This window comes from Pelobates fuscus, chromosome 2 (assembly GCF_036172605.1).
Source record: "Pelobates fuscus isolate aPelFus1 chromosome 2, aPelFus1.pri, whole genome shotgun sequence".
NCBI classification, from domain to species: domain Eukaryota; kingdom Metazoa; phylum Chordata; class Amphibia; order Anura; family Pelobatidae; genus Pelobates; species Pelobates fuscus.
The window spans coordinates 87,458,246-87,471,742 of NC_086318.1; the positions used below are offsets into that span (position 1 = coordinate 87,458,246).

At 43.2% G+C, this 13,497-nt stretch overlaps 1 protein-coding gene across 2 annotated transcripts in view; it reads right to left on the reverse strand.

The window, feature by feature from the left end:
* Nucleotides 1–6,341: 6,341 nt before the first annotated feature.
* Nucleotides 6,342–13,497, reverse strand: part of LOC134585547 (dysbindin domain-containing protein 2-like) — a 30,173-nt gene continuing 23,017 nt past the window's right edge. For both annotated transcript variants that reach the window (XM_063440978.1, XM_063440977.1), the window contains exons 3-4: nucleotides 9,148–9,285; nucleotides 6,342–7,894 (exon numbers count right to left, since the gene is read on the reverse strand). In XM_063440978.1, coding sequence (XP_063297048.1) covers nucleotides 7,689–7,894; nucleotides 9,148–9,285 — 344 coding nt within the window. In that variant the 3' untranslated portion in view covers nucleotides 6,342–7,688. The remainder of the gene's footprint in view (nucleotides 7,895–9,147; nucleotides 9,286–13,497) is intronic.

Consider the following 13,497-nt stretch of genomic DNA (forward strand, 5'->3'; position numbering starts at 1 on the left):
GGACCACCACCCTATACCCATGCAGACTTTCATGGTGATGTTTGATCTATATGCGGGGTTTATATGGCTAAACTGTCCCACTAGTGAACACCTGTTAAACTGAACTGCGGAACTGGTTAGTGATTAGCTATTACAAGGGCTGAGGGGCTATGCTGCAAGTTATTGGGAAGCAGGCTCTAGCTGTTCTTTGCAGTTCAAGCAATCGTTCAGTGTTAGTGTGGTACCGCCTGATAGATAGTCAGGTTGGCCACCGCGGTCTGCTGGTAAATTAAGGAGGGTTTCGGTCCCTGCTTTGGGCTGGTCCGTTCTGGCTAGGTACCGGGTTGGTCGTCCCTGCTGTTGTTCCCCATGGTTGCAGCGTTGTGACGGGCAATCCCAGCGTGTTGAGAAACTTGGTTGGGTTTTCCCCTGCTGACAGGGCCAGTACGGAATTGCCATGGGACACCACCAATGTTCCGGACGCTCCCCATCTGTACCGGACTCCGTGGTCTCTCAGGGCCCTGGTGATTGGTTGTAATCTGCGCCGCTCTGCTAGTACCGAAAATGGTAAGTCATCGAAGAGTCTTACATGGCTGTTTTCCACCGCCACAGGGTCCTGGTTTCTGGAGCGGGACAAGAGGGCTGTCTTGACCGAGATATCTCGTGTAATCACGATGGTGTCTCTGGGGGCATCTGCAGGGGCAGTGGGGGCCTTCCGGATTCGGAACGCTGACATCAAGGGCTGTGCTCCGTTTACCGCCTGCACCCCCAATGCTCCGGCTACTTTGATAGCAAAGTCCATCAGGGCCTCCTGGTTCACGGACTCCGGTATGCCTCGGAGCCTGACGTTTCTCCTGCGGTGTCTGGACTCCAGAGACGTGACCGTGTTGGTAAGTCTCTGGATCTGCAGGGACATGGCATGTATTTGAGTTTGAGATTCTGCTATTAAGCCGTCTCTTTCTTCCTCTCTGGATTCCACCTCATCTACGCGGTGGGTCAGGGTAGTTATCTCAGTCTGAACCCCCGTGAGGTCCGCTTTCCATACCGCCCGTAGGTCCAATAGGAGTTGTATTTTTATTTTTTTTATACGTTTTAAGGATAACTTTTGAACTAAAGTTTCTTTTGGTACTCCAGAAAATTTTTTGCTGTCTAAGCCTTATGGGAAATGTAGTGCAGGAGACTTGATCTGGCGACATGTCTGAAGACTTTTCCTGTGCTTTGAAATACCCTAAAATGAATACTCTGTGCTCCATAACCACTACTGTAAACGGTAGTAATTATGGTGCCCTGGCATCCCTCCTATGTAAGTAGTCAAATTGTTTAGCTACAGTTTGACTTCTTACCTAGTGTTTGCCTGACAAGCTCTCTGTGTGCGCTAAGCCCAGTGGTTGTCACAGAGGTCCAAAAAATCTATATTTTCTGGCATGTTCTCACCTTAAAAAACAAAACAATTAAGTCAAATTCTCTCTGCAGGCCTATCCCCCAGTGATGTCAATCCCCCTCTTGTCCAGAATGGTTTATGATGCTGTCAGAGGTAGAGTTACAGAAAAGTGATTTATCTCAGTATGTCCACTTAAGTGGTCATGATATTTTGAGAAAGCCTTTAACTACAGGGTAGAGGGCTTATTGAGGCCGGAGGCCCATTGGGTAGCCCTCATGCTTAGGACCATTATCAGGGCAGCTTCCAACTGCCCCAGCCTACTCCTTTCAGCCCCTGCCAAAAGGCGTGTAATAGGAGGGTAGCTAAAATATATGTATATAATACTTGATTTCTGTGTCAGTGTGTTCTGTGTGTATTTGTGTATGTGTATTGTATCTGTGTGGCAGTGTATGTGGAAATAGGTGAATACACCCCTGCACTCAAAACTGCATTTAAACACTACACAGAAATACACTTTTGCATTCACACACATTATTCATGCAAAAATATACCTACATTTAAATAGACATTGCATACAAATGCAGTTGTTTGCAAGAAAACAAGAGTATAATGCACACACTAAAAAGGGGGAATACTTCCTGCAGGGTGCTCCTGAAAGGGTGGGCCCATACCTGGAGACATCAATTGGAAGAAAGGATAAAGACTTTATAAAGGCTCAGAGAGGAGCTGAAATGTTGTCTCATTCAGGTGTGCCTGGATCAGTGCTGTAAACAGCCCCCCCAAATGCCCAGGCAAATACCTTAAATAAAAATATAAAAATTTAATTTATTACAAATTAAAATATATATAGTATATACTATTTATGTTTAATTTGTAAATAGCATATACAATATATGTTTTAATTTGAAATTAGTATATACTATATTTGTTTTAATTTGTAATAAATACCATTTTAATATCTTTTCCAACAAAGTCCCTTGAAGCCTTAGAGAATCTTCATTGGGGGTGGTGCCATCCCCAGAAAATTGGCACTCAGCTTGTTACTCTTAGAGCCAGGATCTAAAAAAGGTGCGCTCAATATATACTATTAGATTGAAGTTCACAACCAAAGATAATGCACATTGGTTGTTTTTCTTCTTATATCCCGTCTGGAGGAAACAATACCATGAGAGTGGTGTGCTGCCCTAAAAGCACGAAGGTTCATCCTACGGAACCAATATTCTATAGGCTCCAAAACATGTGAGTGGTTCTAGATTTTTGTTTAATATCAGACCAAAACTATTTTGTACCATCTGCACTATTATTTTTTGTCATTTTATGTAACTTTGAGTAAATTAGCACATTGTATTTGCGGGGTAAGTTTAAAGCACCCCTACACAGTCCAGATTATTTAGTGCTCCACTAAGAAGTATTGTATGCCACATTTTGGTAGCTAATCTTTTATCTGTCCAGCACTGATAAAGTATTTTTGTAGGGCAGGCGTTCTGGGTAATTGTTGCCTTGAGATTAGCTCAGCTGAGCTAACAAAACCAGGAAGTAACAGGAATTATTGTCTGCTTCAAAGTCAAGGGGGTGTAGTCAGGTTCATTTAGAAAAATATGAATTTGTATTGAAATATGCACTGGTTGCTAGTGCTTTGGGGTCTGGAATCTCCCTTTAATATTGTAAGTTTTCTACATTCTCCTCTAGCACTAAGGGTGTACCTCCAAGTTCCATACCTACCAACAGTGGGAGGCATAGTATTTCCAGTGATCCATCTTTGGCCACTCGTGACAAACACAATGGGCAGGCCCTCCCAGAAAAGCCCCTAACATGCATGGTGCCAGTGCTCTCTGCACAGTGCAAGCTCAACTAATGATGAGCTTCCCTGATGCCCCTGGGACTCTCCTCTTGAAATTGGGACAGTTGGGAGGACTGCTGTACTATTGGCCAGAACAACTAGTTTTCCCTCTAGTTCAGGGTTTGATGTGGGCTCCCTGCAGTTTTTGGGCTTGCGAATACCCACGATAAAAGCATGGGCGACTGGCCTCAGGAGCGGGGAGGCACAGCGGCATATGAGTTGGGTTCTCATTGTGCTCTTCCCAGAGGCAATCACTGTGCACCAGGAAAAGTATTCACTACAGCTCTCCCAGGGAACGGTAGGATAATTTTGGTGGATGTAAAACCAAACAAAAACACAGAAACGTTGAAAATCTCCTCTGTGTATAGCCTTTATGCTGCAACTCTGATTTTGAAAAAAGGAAAAATAATTAGGTACACAGTGGTTACTTACTGCAGCTGATAGATTTACTGCTGGGGTTCTGGTGCTGATTCTATATTTCCAAATTCCATCTTCACCACAATTCCAAAAAAGATCACACTTTGTAACTAGTAAGCTCCAAATCATTTCCACAAGGTGGATCCTTCAAAGTACTCCATTTATTGAAAAATATACAACACGGTACAGAAAATACTTACAGACATCAAAGTAACAAGTAATCTAGATGAAATCCTAAATAAGTTAACAAAAGGTACAAAAATCGTTTAAACAATTTAAAGTCCTAAATCCAAGTATCTGTGAAAGGTGGGATGGGAGAAGTAATGAAGGCTAGGAATAACCATAAGCAGGTTCTGAATGCATTTTACATTTACCCTAAGACTTTATCAACAGTAATAAACAGTAATGTTGATAGAGTGTTGGGGTAATAAACAGTAATGTTTGATAGAGTGTTGGGGTAATAAACAGTAATGTTGATAGAGTGTTGGGGTAAACATGAAACATTACTTCTCCCCCCTACTTCTCACAGGTACTTGGATCTTAAATTTTTTTTTTACTTTTTGTCAGCTTATTTAGGATTTCATCTAGTTACTTATGAGATCTGTGAGTATTTTCTGTTCCATGTTGCATATTTTTCAATAAACTGAGTACTTTTAAGGAATATTTTGAGCTTACTGGTTACAAAGTGCAGTCCCTGTTTGGAATTGTGATGAAAAATTGTGGTGGATGGCTTAAAAATAAATATTGTGTGTGATGTGTACATGTTTGTGATTATGTGTGTGTCGGAATGTGTATGTGTTTAGTAGCTAGCTCCCTAATTTGGTATCTTTAAATATGGCAATTCGACATACCAAATTAGGAAGTTATCTATTAAACAGTTGACATATCAACAATTTTGATCTTTCAGCTGTTTAATAGATAACTTCCTAATTTGGGTTTGAGGAAAATGACAAAGAGGTGTTGCTTTGGCCTCCAATTTCCCCAGATCTCAATCCTATTGAGCATCTGTGGGATATTTTGGAACAACAAATCTGATCCATGGATCTCCACCGAGCAACTTGCAGGATTTAAAGCATCTACTGCTAATGACTTGGTGCGAGATACCACAGGACATGATCAAAGGTCTTGTGGAGTCTATCCCTTGACAAATCAGAGCTGTTTTGGCAGCACGAGGGAGACCCACACAATATCAGGCAGGTGGTTTTATTTTTGTTTCTAATCTGCATGTAAGGAATAAAAACTTGATCCCCACTGCTGTTGCAGACAGGAGTCCATTGCCAACCTGCACCTCATCATAATCATGAAGCCATCTTGGCAAACTAACACTCAAGCTGTATACTGGGTTAGAAGCTGTATGCTAAATATAGTGACAAAGTACACAGACATGTATAACAAAACCATTTATTAATATAGAATGTGCACACTGACAAACAAGGAAGGGATGATTATGCTCAGTAGCAATAGTTGTGCAGGTTGTCCTAAACATTAATCCAATGATGATCATTATGAGGTTTCACTTTAATGAAAACTGTCAGGTACTTGAACACATAATGTTAATTCTCTCACTGAGAAGGGAGACAGCCAGTGAGGTATACAGCCACTAGAGGCTGGATTAACCCTGCAATGTAAACATAGCAGTTTCTCTGAAATTGCTATGTTTTCAGCTGCAGGGTTAAAACTAGGGGGACCTGGCACCCAGACCACTTCATTGAGCTGAAGTGGTCTCGGGGCCTATAGTGGTCCTTTAATATCGGCATCATAAAACAGAGAAAGCATTATTTTGATGTTATCAATTGAGGTACTATCTACCGAGGATCCACTAACATTTCAAAGTAAACCAGCATTTAAAAAAAATGTAAACAGATTTACCTTACTGTGCCTCCATACTTCCCCAACCCTTTCATGAAATATTTTTCTAAATGTATAATGCCATTAGTAGTTATAAGATCATGCCCCTGCAGTCTCACTGCTCAATTCTCTGCCACTTAGGAGTTAAATCCTATAGACTGTAAGCTTGTTTGAGCAGGGTCCTCTTCAACCTATCTGTAAGTTTTCTTGTAATTGTCCTATTTATAGTTAAACCCCACCTTTTACAATATTGTAAAGCGCTACGGTATCTGTTGGCGCTATATAAATAGCAATAATAATAATAAAATCACTTTGTTTGTACAGCCCCAGTCACATATCCCTGCATGTGACTTGCACAGCCTTTCTAAACATTTTCTGTATTGAGACGTAATGTTTAAAATTCCTTTATTGCACATTCTGTTTAATTTAGAATGTATTATCTGCTCTGTTAATAGCCTTCTAGACACTGCAGGAGCCCCCTGTGTGTGATTAAAGTTCAATTTACAGAGCAGGACGTAAAAACTTCTAAAGCAAGTTAACATCTGATTCAGAATAAAACCTTTTTTTCCATTTGGGCAGTGGGAGTCACAACTAGGGTAGGTGTGGTTAGGGCGGCATAAACATAAACAAAAGTGATTTTACACCTAAATGGAAGATAATTGAGCAGTGAAACGACATGGGCATGATCTATACACCAAAACTGCTTCATTAAGCTGAAGTTGTTTTGATGCCTATAGTGTCCCTCTAACTAAAGTAGCAAGGTTTAAAATTAAGAAGAGAGGCAGCTTACCATTGCTGGCAGTGCTTGACAGTGGTAGAAGCTGATGACGTCTGTCACCAGCAAGAAGCGCGTGCTGACGACAGACATATTTTGCACAGAAATGGGAATAGGTAGCGCGGATCAGGGTTCTGGCCTGTCTAAATCATACGTGCTGTGGATGTAACTAGCCCTGGCACAAAAGGGCATATTTTTCTGTATGTGCCGTATAACATACAGACTTCTACCACTATGGACACTTCTAAAAGCAGCGGAGGTCGTGGAGGAACCCTTTAATTATGTACCAGCAGTAACTGGCCCCAGTATTTAAAATGTTAAAATAGTCTACATGTCACACCACATCTTTGCTATTTGGAGTGTTAAAAAAAGCTTTGCTCATCAATACCGAAATAGGAAAAGACATAGAAACAAAAGTTACTAGTAAAACACTACAATTTAAAAAGTTTTTATCTACTTGTATTTATTATATTGTGTGGTGTGTTGAACTGACAAATATGAATTTACATACTTTTTAAGACCTTTCTAAAGTTGAGTGTTACAGTCTATGTGAGCTGTTATAAGCATCGTCAGTATGCTATCACACTTAGCCAAAACTGTGTCTGATTGTGATGGGAGCTGGCTGTCAGATCTCAGGATCTAAGTGAATTGTGCGATATATGATGTGTATAAGAACATTAATAACTGGCTATTGTGCTGCTTCCTTTGTGATTACAACAAAAACATCCACCAATGGGAGTTTCTGGTTAGGCACCGTATTCTTTGTACAGATTATGACATAGGCAGAAGCATATATTGTCCCATTCCTTATAATGAATCTTTATTCATTACAATTACAATCTCTCACTACAAAGTGCAAAATAATGAAACAGCATCCAGCAGGTTCTGGCTGCGAGGCCAAACATCTGATAAAATGTAACACACCAAATCTTATCTTACTCGGATACAGGACAAGGGAAACTGTAGCTCTTCTGCTCGAGTGGGCATCTGTTAGCCTGCGAGACCACCCACAACAGCGGAAAGCTCAGACATTGCCCAGCCTGAATGTGCCATGCAACACACTGGAATGTATGAAAACGCTGTGTCTGTACCGGATTATTCTGTGAAGGAACTGTGTATTGTAGACAAGAATACTCGAACTGGAAACTCAGCTGTTCTTCTACTCGAGTTATTCTGGTCTAGAAATTGTACTTCGCTTGTCAGTAAATTTATAGTTTCCACAGCAGCAGTTATAGCTCTGCCGCTAGTTTTAACATAGGAACATGTAAGAGTCCAACAATATATATGACATTTCTTTTCCAAAAACCCAACAACTGACAGTCTAAAATCCTAAACATAATTTAAAGGCTACATAATGCTAGCGTAGATTTCCTATGCCGTGTGTCACCACAACAAGTATCAGTCCTAAATCTTCTGTATAAAATAACAGGCACTGTCAGATTGATGTGTTATTGTGAGTCAGGTCCAGCTGTGTCAGCCCCGTCACCGTGTGAAGGATCTGGAATGGAGATATCTGTTTCGCTGTGTTCCAAAAAATTCTCACAAGGATTTTCAGATGCATTGTCCGTAGCATCTTCTTCATAATCCGTGCATGAAGCTTCTTCTGGAGAGGCAGTAAAACAGAGCCTGGAGCAACTGATATTTGGAAGGTCAGCTGTGGAATGAAGATAGACCATTTAGAAAAGTTTCATGGCAAATAATTGATTACATTGGTAAAATGCTTTGCACTCAGATTCTAAACTTTAAGGGGTTGTAGGTGGCATCAGCATACGTCTGGCACTACAGCAACTACAATAAACTGCAGTAGCTATGGTGCTTAGAGCATTGCTTTAATGTAGCTCAAGCGCTGGATTAATTTATAAATGTCCTAAATGCTCCTGGAAGAGGAAAGACAGCCGTAAAATGTGTGCGCTGTAGTGGTTATGGTGCTTGAAGTGTTCATTTAAAGCGACACTGTCATTGTTTGGGGACATTGCCTAATTTGCAAAGTCCCCCGACGGTAACATTGCCATTGGTGGTCTGGTGGACGAGGGGGGCAGGAAAAGGTGAGTTTACTTACCTGAACCTGCCCTCGAGGGCGCCGTCATCTTGGTCTTACGTCGTTGCTGTATTCAACAGCACTGAGATCTATGGGGGATCCTATGGGACTGAGGGACGCTCCATAGACACAACCAGTTCCCTCCAGCCGTCACTGATGACAGCTGCAGGGATTGACACTTAGGCTCTGCCTTGTGTCAAAGAAAGTCAAGCTGAAGAGAAATACAGAGACAAAGTAGTCCTTACTTTGTCTAAGTATATCTCTTGACTGGTATTAGTATCTCATAAAAATTCTACTTTATAAAATACTAATTTTTCACGGGGGGGGGGAGGTGACAGTGGTGCTTTAACTAGCTTAAGGCACCAGTTTTAAACAAATTGCTTGTGCATACATCTGAGGATTTCACAGCTTATTTAACTTAATTTAAGATGAGATCTGAACATTGTTACATAGAGATTTCAAGCAGCTCCTTGTTAAACGTGAAATTGTTACATTTGTTATACATAGAGTTCAAGTCAATCCTTGTACATTGTAAGTTATCTGGCGCCATCTTGTGACCAGTTATACCCTAACTAATTCACCAACCACATATAGACACAGCCATACTTATCTACACACATCTAACTTTATTCTTGCACGCATACACACATACACAGCTGAAACTGCTCCCTTTCTATTGCCTGAACGTCTCTGAAAGTGCAACATGGATCCGACTGACCCAACCTAAACCCTTATGGCCCTTGTATTGAGCATATTCAGCACATTAATATATATATATATACACACAAAGTACCCTAGAATGATAGTTTAAACCAGCAATGTGCGAGGCTAGGGTGTCATTATTGTCAGCAAACAAAATCTGTACTTACCATATGGTGTTAAAGGGCCCAGGTCATCATCAGATTGCTGAAACGCATCATTAGGATCCAGCTCAGAGATTTCTAAAGGATCTGATATCTCCAAAGCATCGATATTTACTTCCATGGATGAGACGCTGTCCAGCGGAGCTGCACAAAGAGGAGAAACAGACATAGTTTGTGCTATTACCGAAATTCAAGTCACGTTCATGCCTTACAGGGTTAGTCACTAACGTGAGAATTCAAAGCATATTCAAAGTAAAAGTCAGATTTAAGGCCAAAGAAACTGAGCTTGGAAGCAGAGCTGAAACAGAGAATTTTCCCATTTCGTCTGCTTTTACCGTTGGATTAAAATTCACTTTGCCTTCTCATTTTAATGAAAAACACTGTGAGCTAGAATTGTTAGGAATTCAAAGGGACTTTCAAAATAGCGGAATTGGAAAGGTTTTTCAACAGGCAACAGTGGAGGCTCGTCCACACAGGCAGCTCGGGCAATTCCCCAGCAGTTTCTTATTCCAATAAAAATAAATAAATAAACTATATATTTTTTTCCTGTTGGAGTTTTTAACTTTTTTTTAACTTACACTTTTAAGGCGTGTCTGTTTGATCAAATATATCCCTTTTCAATATTTAGTATGATTATGTTATTAAAGATTTGCAAAAACAGTTGCAACTTAACTCCACCCTGTTGTCACCCACGTCTAATGAGTAAAATAAAAGAGAAATACATATTTTCACCATAAGACCACGGAGAAATGTGCAGTAAATTATTTCTCTAGTACAGAGAATAACGTTAATTTTGCAGATTTTGTTTATTGATCACCACACAATTTGGGACCTATTTCAAAGGACACTCCAAGTACCATAACCGCTACAGCTCACTGTAATGGTTAAGGTGCAAGGAGTGCCCTGGCACCCTACCAGGAAATGGTTAGACAACTGACGTATGATTTGCTGGGCATTGTTCACCTCTTCCTGTACCCATGAATGCTCCAGCATTTGAGTTAAGATCGGCCATACATGTTGCCTACTGGGGGTCACCAGGGCACTCCAGACACCATAATCACTACAACCCCCTGTGTTTGGTGCTTAACGTTTTCCGTGGGGTCTGTCAGTATGCCTAAGCAATGAAGTCCAACATGTGTTGTTGTTTTCTTAAATCCCCCTCAGCAGGGGAAGGAGCAGCAGCCTGGGAGACCAGAGGGAGCAAGAGAAAGTGCAATGAAAAATAACAGCATGGGGGCGGGGCCTGATAGCCAAGATGGCCAGATGTGCTTTCCACTAGTTCCTGGCACATTGCGCTATAAAACAATGATTAATGCTGACACTCTGACACCAGAGGACCCGAAAAGCACGAAAGCGACTATTTAAAACAGTACATCTTGAAATATCTGGCACAGGACAGCTTACCAGCATTCCCGCCTGTTATCTTTGAGGCCTACTGGGCTGGCGCACAGGCAATGGCGAGAGGTGGCCAATCTCCCGGGGCAGTGTGCAGGCTCTGTGGCAACATCCAGGGAGTCCTGTTACCCCCACCACCCCCCTCTGGACCGGCGGGGGATATCCCGGGCCCCACTGGGCAAACTCTATCCCGCTGTGCGGGAGACTCCAGCAGACCTACAAGCACCGTGGCGCGACCAAGTTGGCCGCCATGCACAAACCTCAACCACACCAAGCAGACCCGGAGTGGACAGAGCACTTCAACACAAGATTTGAGGAGATATGCCAGAGGTTCTGGGAACGTTTGACACACAGATCTGAAACGCTCACATCCCCTGATAAACATGCTGCCCTGCCGGGCCCAACACGCTTGGAACCGCAGCTTAGGGCACCTGACCGCACCTGTACCCCCTTCAGGGTAAAGCTATACGAAAGGGCACCCACCTCCGCTCCTGTTGATCAATCAGTGACTCCTCGGAGCCGCCACGCTGCTCACTACCACAAGCATAAGCATCCCACACGTGTCTCCCGAAAGGTGCCGAAAAGGATATGGCGTAAAAAGCTGCGGACGGCTCCTCTACATACCACGGGGTGTTCCCGCTCTCACTCACCTCACCAGCAAGAGGATCTGCTCCCCTGCCTTCAGCACGAGCCTAAACTGAAGGTCTCTGCCTTCTGCTGCTGGGAGCGCAAGACCACAGTGTCAGGATCGGGACAGGGATCCAACACGCAGAGTACGAACAGGAGAGAAGTACGTATACCGGACCTTAGAATGGCCGGACTAACGTATGGAGAAAGCAGAGAATAGTCAGAGACAAGCCAGGTCGAGGGAACGAGAGGACAGGTAAGCGAGAGACAAGCCGAGGTCAAAGGACACGAGAGGTAAACAGGAACGATAGTACAAGCCGAGTCAAAACCAAATAGAACGATAAACATAAGAGCACTGAGGAACCAGACAAGCTAGAACCACGACAGGGCAATGAACCATTACACACATCCCTCTTTTATACCCTGGTTCTCTAAATCATGACTCCGCCGTTGCCGAGCCCTGATTCGTTGTTCCGAACCAGATTGACAGGTCGCGATGTGATTGCCGTCATGACGTCGGCTCCTGAGCGTCGTGTCATAAAAGGAAGTGGGGTTCTCGCGGCCGGCGTGGGAATGACTATGGGAGCTGTGAGGATTGGAAGAATCAGCCCCGCTGAGAGAACGGACGTCGGGAAGTCTAACCTCCTCCGAGGTAGAGACTTCAGGTACCCTGACAGTACCCCCCCTTCAGAAACGCCCACCGGGCGGAAGGAACCGGGGCGAGACGGAAAGCGAGCATGAAAAGCCCTGAGAAGGCGAGGAGCATGCACATCCTCCTGGACCACCCAAGACCTCTCTTCAGGACCATATCCTTTCCAGTCCACAAGATATTGCACCTTCCCCCGAGAAATCCGAGAATTGAGAATGGAATTGATCTCATACTCCTCCTGACCCTCAACCTGAACAGGACGAGGGGACGGCACAGTGGAGGAAAATCTGTTACATACCAAAGGCTTCAATAAAGAAACATGAAAGGAGTTCGGGATGCGTAAAGCAGGCGGAAGAGCCAGACGATATGCAACAGGATTTATCCGAGACAGAACCCTGTAAGGGCCTATGAAACGAGGAGCAAATTTCATGGAAGGAACTTTCAAGCGGATGTTTCTGGTACTCAACCATACCCTATCGCCCGGAGAGAATACAGGAGCCACCCTTCTGCGTTTGTCAGCGTGTCGTTTGGAGAACATGGAATTATGAACAAGGATTTGTCGAGTCTGATCCCACAACTTTCTCAGATTGGCAACATGAATATCAACCGACGGTATCCCCTGGGAGGGGGAGGCCGACGGAAGAACGGAGGGATGGAAGCCATAATTCATGAAAAAGGGGCTAGAACGAGTAGAATCGCAAACACTGTTGTTGTGCGCAAACTCCGCCCAAGGAATCAGACCGACCCAATCGTCCTGGTGTTCAGAAACAAAACAACGCAAGAACTGTTCAACCTTTTGGTTGGTGCGCTCGGCAGCCCCATTGGACTGGGGATGATAGGCAGAGGAAAAATTTAATTTGATACCAAGCTGGGAACAGAAGGATCTCCAAAACCGGGAAACAAATTGGGAACCTCTATCAGAAACGATTTCAGAAGGAATCCCATGTAAACGAAAAATCTCCCTCGCGAAAATTTCAGCCAATTCGGGAGAAGAGGGCAATTTGAGCAGAGGTACAAAATGAGCCATTTTGGTAAACCTGTCAATTACAGTGAGTATAACCGTATGTTTTTTAGAAACCGGTAAATCAAAGATGAAGTCCATAGCCAGACAGGACCATGGTTTCACAGGAATTTCTAGGGGTTGCAAAAGCCCACATGGAAGCGTATGAGGTTGTTTAGTCCTCATACAGACATCACATGCCCCGACGAATTCCTTAAGATCCTTACGTAATGAAGGCCACCAGAAATCTTTAGAAATCAGAGAACATGACTTGCGTATGCCAGGATGTCCGGCAAATTTACTGTTATGAAAACACTGCATAAGTTCCAGCTGGAGTTTAGGAGGAACGAAGTAACGGTCCCCCGGAATAGGTCCGGGTGCCAGATGTAACTTCTTGATCTCATCCAGCAACGGAGAGTGAATCTTAATGCTAGTGCTGGCAATAATATTACGCTTGGGAACTATAGAAGAAAAAACCATATCAGGCATAGTAGAAGGTTCATGTTGGCGGGACAATGCATCGGCCTTAGAATTCTTAGAACCAGGTCTATAAGTGAGAACATAGTTGAAATGAGTAAGGAACAAAGACCAACGAGCCTGCCTGGCAGATAATCGCTTGGCTTCCCCTATATCTGACAAATTCTTGTGATCCGTCAAAATAGTAACCGGGTGTAAAGTCCCTTCC